General features: G+C 40.2%; 1 protein-coding gene across 1 annotated transcript; it reads left to right on the top strand.

Moving 5' to 3' along the window:
- On the top strand, positions 1 to 6998 carry LOC118044633 (uncharacterized). The gene is made up of 3 exons (XM_035053037.2): positions 1 to 466; positions 1027 to 1237; positions 1930 to 6998. The coding sequence occupies exons 1-3, from the start codon at positions 308 to 310 to the stop codon at positions 6699 to 6701; spliced, it is 5142 nt and encodes a 1713-aa protein (XP_034908928.1). The 5' UTR covers positions 1 to 307; the 3' UTR covers positions 6702 to 6998.
- Positions 6999 to 7761: the final 763 nt, after the last annotated feature.

Here is a 7761-nt window from a genome sequence, read left to right as displayed (position 1 = left end):
TTCACTTCACTGGTCACTGCTACCACTACAAGCAAACTCTTTCCTTTTGTTTCCTTCAAAACCTCTACTTTCTTCCCTCTGTAACTACTCAACTTCACTTCACTTCACCAGTCACTACTACAAGTCCTTTTAGTCATCCTTCAAAACCATGAAGGATTCTTTTTAGTCTTCCTCTCTTCACTTCACTAAGTCACTACAACCACTAGTAGCAAACCTCTCTTTCCTTTTGTTTCCTTCAAAACCTCCACTTTCTTCCCTCTGTAACTACTCAGCTTCTCGTTTTTTCTTTCTGTTTTCAAGAGCAAACATGGAAACTCCGAAAGAACACATAGAGCACATAAGAGAAACAATATTCTCAATAGGAAGAGAAAAGAACCCCTTGGCTCCCATGCTTGATCAGGCTGTCAAGTATCTCTCCGCTGAGCTTTACGCCAAAGATGTTCACTTTCTCATGGAGCTCATTCAGGTTTCTTTCTCCTTTCACTTCCTTTTTGTTTTTGTTTTTCTTCGTCTTATTATGGTTATGTTTTCGTTTTATGACACAGATATGTTTTCTATATATGCTTCATGCTGTATTTTTTCCTTTTCGTTGACCTTTTCTTCTTCTTCTTCTTCTTATTTTGTATCGGCTGATTGCTTTGCCAGTGATTAAAACGGGAAGTTGTAATTTTATATTGTTTTTCTGTTTTGTTGAATTGAGATGTTAAAGTCAAGCTGAGTCAATGGCTGGCTTTTTCTTCCTATTTTGGCTGTTACTTTTAGTGAAAAAAAATGGGTTCTTGTAATGAAGTCATCAAGCTTCCTAATTTGTTTGATCATTAAAGGTCTTTAACAGTTAAAATAAAGAAAATGGGATGAAGAAGGAATGAATTGCTGTCATCATGGTTTGTGTACTTGATGGAAGTTTTTGCATTGAACCATATTTCATGTTAGATTTTGGATCTCTTAACTGCATCTTATACACTACACAGGCGCACACACAGAGTTTAGTATCCATTGATTCCAAGGTGAACTTTTCTTGCACAGAATGCTGAAGACAATGAATACTTGGAGGGGGTGGATCCTTCACTTGAGTTTGTTATAACATCTCGTGATATAACAAACACCGGTGCACCTGCTACTTTGCTCATGTTCAATAATGAGAAGGGCTTTTCTGCCAAAAATATTGAGTCAATTTGCAGCGTTGGAAATTCCACTAAGAAAGGGAATCGAAAGCGCGGTTATATCGGGGAAAAAGGTAAAAATTGGCTCCTAGATGCATCACATGATGTTAGTTTTTCTCAGTTGTGTTACTGGCTAGAGTCTTCTAGCTTCTGCTAGCTGGATCAAGAACCCTGATTGTGAAGGTGTTATCGTACATGCTTGTCTTGGTTTTCTCTAAACTATTTGGTTGGATTTTCGTTTGTTTGCTTCAATAACAAAACTTGCAACCAGACAGATTTGAAACTGGTATTTTTTTTCTTAGTTCTGAGAAACATCAAACCCTTGTAGTTTTGTCTGGAAACTCAATTAATTGAACCTGGAAAACATGCCCGCGTAAACATTAAAATGCGGATGCATTGAACTAAGCACTACTCAAACACACATATGTGTTGGGGAGTGACCTGATGCGTTCAAGAACCTAGCTCTGAAACAATCAGTTTACTTTTAAAAAAATCAAGGCCAGAAAAAAGAATGAAAGATATGAACAGACAATTTTTTTCAATTGTGGAACACTGCATAAATCAGAGTGGACAGATGGAGGCTCACGGAATGACCATGGGCTGGCTTGCATAAAGATACAAAATATGATAAATTATGATAAGAGTTTCACAGGCATAGCAACTGTACCATACATTAAACCATAAAATGAGACTTGCTTAACCCTTTAACAGCTCTTGTTTATCTTCAAATTCAATCTAATAAACCTTGTTATGGATTGATCTGCAGGGATTGGATTCAAGAGTGTGTTTCTTATAACTGCGCAGCCTTACATATTCAGCAATGGGTACCAGATACGATTCAATGAAAACCCCTGCTCACACTGCAATCTTGGATACATAGTTCCTGAATGGGTTCATGAGAGTCCATCACTGTCTGACATCAAACAAATTTATGGTTCCACTTGTATGCTTCCGACTACTACGTTGATTTTACCTCTGAAGCCTGATAAGGTGACAGCTGTGAAGCAGCAGCTGTCAGGTATTCATCCCGAAGTCCTGCTGTTCCTTTCAAAGATAAAGCGCCTTTCTGTCAGGGAAGATAATGAGGATCCAAGGCTCAACACAGTTAGTGCAATAGCTATTACCAAAGAGACTAATTTTGAGACAAGGAAAAACATTGATGCCGAGTCCTACACGCTCCATCTGTCTGCAGAGGAGAATGGTGATGAATTTGCAAAAGGATGCAGCTACTACTTGTGGAAGCAGAAATTTCCTGTCAGGCAGGAAAACAGAGTCGACAGGAGAATGGAAGTGGAGGATTGGGTGATCACTTTGGCTTTTCCTAATGGAGAGCGCCTTCTTAGAGGAATGAAGTACTCTCCTGGAATCTATGCATTTCTTCCAACCGAGATGGTGAGCAACTTTCCCTTCATAATCCAAGCAGATTTTATTCTAGCATCATCAAGGGAAACAATACAATGGGACAACATATGGAACCAAGGAATCCTTGATTGTGTTCCCTTTGCTTTTGTCAATGCATTAGTCTCATTAATCAAAACAGTAGATGATGCTCCAGTATCTAGTTTGCCTCCAATGTTCAAGTTCTTGCCAGTCTACAGCTCCCCCTTCGAAAAGTTGGAAATAGTGAGGGAATCGATTAAATCAAAGCTGGCTGAAGAGGATATTGTTCCAAGTGAGTCATACACAGCGCAAAAGTTCTTTCATAAACCGCGCCAAGTTTGCCGATTAATGCCTGCTTTCTGGAACATACTGAACATGGCAAGGGAGCAAGGAGTGAGCTTGTACAATCTTTCATCCCATGGTTGCTATGTCCTGAATTTTTCTTTTGATAAACCAGAGTATGATCACATACTGGATTTCTTGGGGGTGGAACCGGTAAGCAGTGAGTGGTATGTAAAGTGCATCCAAGGTTCTAGTATTGTAACGGAAGTCTCAGAGGAAACATACCTGGAGCTTCTTCACTTCCTTGCTGTTAATTGGCATTCCTTGTTTTACCACACAGACATGGGGAGCATTCCACTCATTAAATATGTGGGTGTTGATGGGGGCGTGTCTTTGTGCACCGTTAATGAATCTGCTCTGTGGCCTGGTAAAACTCTGTGCCTTTCACGTCTGTCATCTCATATCTCATGGTTGATTGATTGGAACAGGGAATTCCGATGCATGGCAAATCATTTTTTTATGCCAAGAAGTACACAAGAAGCTATCCGGTCATCATCTAACAAAACTGAGGTGTTACAATGGCTTGGAGATCCAGTTAAAGTTACTGCTTTAAGCGTAAATGATTATGCAGTTCTCTACGGAAATCAAGTCAGTAGTGACCGGAAGCTTGTCATTGCCTACGCTCATTTCTTATATCATTCATTCTCCAATAACTATCTATCAGGCAGGGAAGTTGCCCCTTTATGTGATAAAATGCCACTTGTTGATAGCTATGGTTATGTGATTAAAGCAAGGAATGGGGTTCTTGTCCCGGCTCCTGAAAGCAAATGGGTGCGATTGATTGGTTCTAATCCTTGGAGGGGAGAAAGCTACGTTGAGTTAGGAGAAGACTACTTGCGTCCTGGATATTTTGCTGGCACAAGCACAGTGGGAAAGGAACTCTTGGAGTTCCTTAAAGCTTTTGTTAAAGCTTCTGATATTCCTCACATACCTCCCCCGAATGCTGGAATACCTACTGCGTCAACACCACTTACCAAACAAAATGCATTTCTGCTGTTGGACTGGATTCGTGAGCTGAAACGGAGTGGAATTTCCATTCCAGCAACGTTCATGAATTGCATAAAGGAGGGTAGCTGGCTGAAAATTACTATGAATGGCTTTTCTGGTTACAAGCCACCATCAGAGTCATTCCTACTTGGTTCAGTTAACAGAAGCTCAGACTGGGGAAACATTTTGCAGAATGGATCCGTGCTTGTCGATATTCCCTTGATAGATCAAGGTTTTTATGGTCATAAAATTAACGAGTACAGAGAGGAGCTAATGGCAGTCGGAGTCATGTTCGAGTATGGAGAGGCATGTGAATTTATCGGGAATCGTCTCATGTCTTTGGCAGCTTCATGTACCTTGACTAAAAGCAATGTGATTTCCATACTGAAATTCATCAGATTTTTGACGCTAAATCTTCTTCCTCCAGATAAATTCATTCTCAGAATTAAAGAAGGAAGGTGGCTAAAGACAGGTGGGGGATACAGGTCTCCAGTTGGTTCTGTTCTATATGATCAGGAGTGGACAATTGCGAGGAAAATTAGCGACATCCCTTTTATTGATCAAGATTACTATGGCAAAGACATCCTTGATTTCAAACCAGAACTCCAGTTGCTAGGCGTCGTAGTTGGCTTCAGCGGAAGTTATCAATTGGTTGCCGATTACTTAAAATCGCCTTCATGCTTATCTTTTCTGACAATGGAGGCGTTTCTTCTGGTTTTGGATTGCATGCGTCATTCTAGTTCTGCTGGCAAGCTAGTTATCTCACTGAAAAACACAAAATGCTTAAACACAACCTGGGATTACAGATATCCTGATGAATGTTTCTTGTTTCATCCTGAATGGGGTTGCCTTCTAAATGTTTTTGGTGGTTTTCCATTGGTTAATAGTAAATTCTATGGAAGCAACATCATCTCTTACAAAAAGGAGTTGAAAGACCTGGGAGTAAGAGTAGACTTCGAGGATGCTGTCGAAGTGTTTATCGATACTTTCAGGAATCTGGCATCTTCCATGACAAAGGAAAGTGTATTTTCACTCTTATCATGCTACAGAAAGCTGAAGGGAACTCCACACAAATTTCCTTCAGACCTTAAGAAGTGCATCCGTGAGGAAAATTGGCTGCGGACCCGACTCGGTGATTATAAATCTCCAAGCAACTGTATCCTGTTTAGTCCTGAGTGGAAGTCAATTTGTCCAATTACTCGCCTTCCCTTAATTGATGACAGTGACAAATATTATGGGAATGACATTCATAAATATCAGAAAGAGCTGAAGAGTATGGGGGTCATTGTTGAATTTAAAGATGGTGTGAAGTTTGTGGCTGCTGGTCTTCGTTTTCCCCAAAATCCACGCCACATAGCTCGTGTGAATGTGCTTTCATTGCTGGAATGCATCCGTGCTTTATTGCAAGAAAAGGACTACTCCTTTCCTGAAATATTTCTGAAAAATATTTCTCAGGGATGGTTAAAGACCCATGCTGGTTTCAGGTCTCCGGGCAACTGCTGTTTGTTCAATTCCCAGTGGAGTTCATACGTGAAGCCTACTGATGGACCATTCATTGATGAAGACTTTTATGGTTCTAACATCAAGTTGTATGGAAAAGAGCTCAGTGCAATAGGAGTTCATTTAGAGGTAGAAAAGGCGTGTTCATTGCTTGCCAGTCATCTTGATTCCCATTCTGAGTTTTGCACTATAGTTCGAGTATATGATTTCCTGAGACAACATCAGTGGAAGCCAGATGGTGATGCAACCAGAAAGATTTGGATTCCAGATGGACTTGAGAATGGAATGTGGGTTAACCCAGAAGAATGTGTTCTGCATGACAAAGATGGTCTCTTTGGTCTACAGCTGAATGTATTGGAGAAACATTATGAACCAGAATTACTTCTTTTCTTTTCCAGTTCATTCAAGGTTAGATCCAATCCTTCATTTGATGATTACTATAAGCTTTGGAAGGCTTGGGAAAGTTTACGACGCCCATTGACACATGCTGAGTGCTGTGCATTTTGGAAGTGTGTTATGACGCATATGAGCTCAAAGACAGAGAGAACTCTCGCCGATGACTTGGTAAAGCTACCTGTTATTCTGGGCTCTGGTGAAATAGTGTTGTTCAGGAAGGGTGATGTTTTTATTGCTGATGACCTTCTACTGAAGGACCTTTTCGAAAGGTTTTCATCACGCCCAATATTTGTCTGGTGTCCCCAGCCAAACTTGCCTTCTTTACCTCGAACTAGGTTGCTTGATGTATACAGGAAAATTGGGGTTCGCACAATATCCGAGTCAGTGCAAAAGGAGGAATTATCATTGGCAGATGGTGTGGAATTTAGTCAGAAGAATCCGAGGAATGCCATGATTGGAAAAGAGCTGGTGAGACTGATTCTTGGCTTTCTAGCAGATCCTTCTCTTGATATTGAAGCAACAAAAAGGCATGGAGCTGTCCAGTGCCTCTTGAAGCTGAAGGTCCTGGAAACTATGGAGCCAATTGCTGTAAGCTATAGTTTATCGCTTTCTGATGGGGAAATTCTGAAGGTGAAGAACGAACGCAGTATGATTCGCTGGGATAAGGAGTGTTCAAAGTTTCTCACACAGAAGATGGATGAAGCTGGTGGCCAGAAAAATCTTATTGAATATGCAACCTCTTTTTCTGAAGTAATAGCTCGGGGGGTGCTATGGGATAAAGAAGATCAAATAAAAGCACTCTCCGAGCTGATCAGGTGGGCTTTCGTGCTGAATTTTGATGAACAAGCTGTTCAGTTCTTGATGAAATCCAATAATCTTCAAACTTTTCTGGAGGATGAGGAGTTCCTTGCTGCTGCCTTCCCTGCTGTTTAGGTATGTGTGAACCCATAATAGCTGCAAGTTTGCAGCCTTTTTTTTTTTTTTTTATCCCCTTTCCTTCATCCAGCACCATTTATCTGTCTAATAGCGTTTTATTTTGTTAATATCTATGATGGTCTGAACTACTGGACCAGATATGTACGAGAGATCAGGGTTATGTTGATTCAGTTAGTCTACTATCAAGCAAACTTTGGTTTGTGTGTTTTTCAGCTTTGTTCACTCTGCAGCTGCATGCGTGGTGAATTTGAAATATAAAATGGTGTGTAATGAAATATTTTCCGATTGCATGTGTGCCTTGCCTCTGTGATCGCTGAACTCATGCATGTTCTTGTGCCATTTAGATTTAATTTTTCTATTTGGGAGTTATGATTCTCTGTGGATTCTTGTTTGCGCTAAGAAATGTTATAAGATTGAGAAGTATGCAGGCCCAACCTTAAGAGCATTGCAGTACAACAGTGGAGTTTGATACCCTTATACATGATCGTGCATATCAGCCTGCATCCGAATTCGTGCATGTAATGAACACACTAAATAACAAAAATCACGCAATGAACATCCTAATTCAACAACTCCTATCATGGAGCTTTGCTATTGATAATCGATTTAGCACTGTTCATGTGGTTTTGTGTGCCATATTGTAGACTTTTTTTTATTACAGAAGGTATCCAAAGTTCATTGTTTGTGGTATATATATAAACTTCTGTATGCTTGATGTGAGCAAATGGAGTGTGCCAAACTGCCTATATATTGACAACTCGGATCTATCCATCATAACTCGAGTATTTGATGAGAATACTGTGGATTTGTCATGAGCATCCTGGATATCAAGATTCAAAAGGAACAGATGAATATATAAATTTTCTTTTCAGGCTCTTGGATTAGAAGATATAAAATTGCTTTCCAAACTTTGTACTGTGATTATTGACTCTAGGGAATTCAGTTGGGAACCTGATGGTGACACTGCCAGGAGGATTTCGATAAAAAAAATTCTAGTGAACTTAGGAAAGTTTAATCATCCGAGGACAGAATATCTGCCCTCCGGACGTGGTGATCA

This window comes from Populus alba, chromosome 12 (assembly GCF_005239225.2).
Source record: "Populus alba chromosome 12, ASM523922v2, whole genome shotgun sequence".
Lineage (NCBI taxonomy): Eukaryota > Viridiplantae > Streptophyta > Magnoliopsida > Malpighiales > Salicaceae > Populus > Populus alba.
The sequence above is the reverse complement of the archived record's forward strand: the minus strand, read 5'-3'. Positions and strand labels throughout refer to the sequence as shown.

Bases quoted from the DNA above. Each gene is read 5' to 3' on its own strand.
- LOC118044633 (XM_035053037.2), top strand. From the start codon at position 308: ATGGAAACTCCGAAAGAACACATAGAGCACATAAGAGAAACAATATTC. The intron at 467-1,026 runs GTTTCTTTCTCC...TTTCTTGCACAG, and splicing joins TTCTCATGGAGCTCATTCAG to AATGCTGAAGACAATGAATA. The intron at 1,238-1,929 runs GTAAAAATTGGC...ATTGATCTGCAG, and splicing joins CGGTTATATCGGGGAAAAAG to GGATTGGATTCAAGAGTGTG.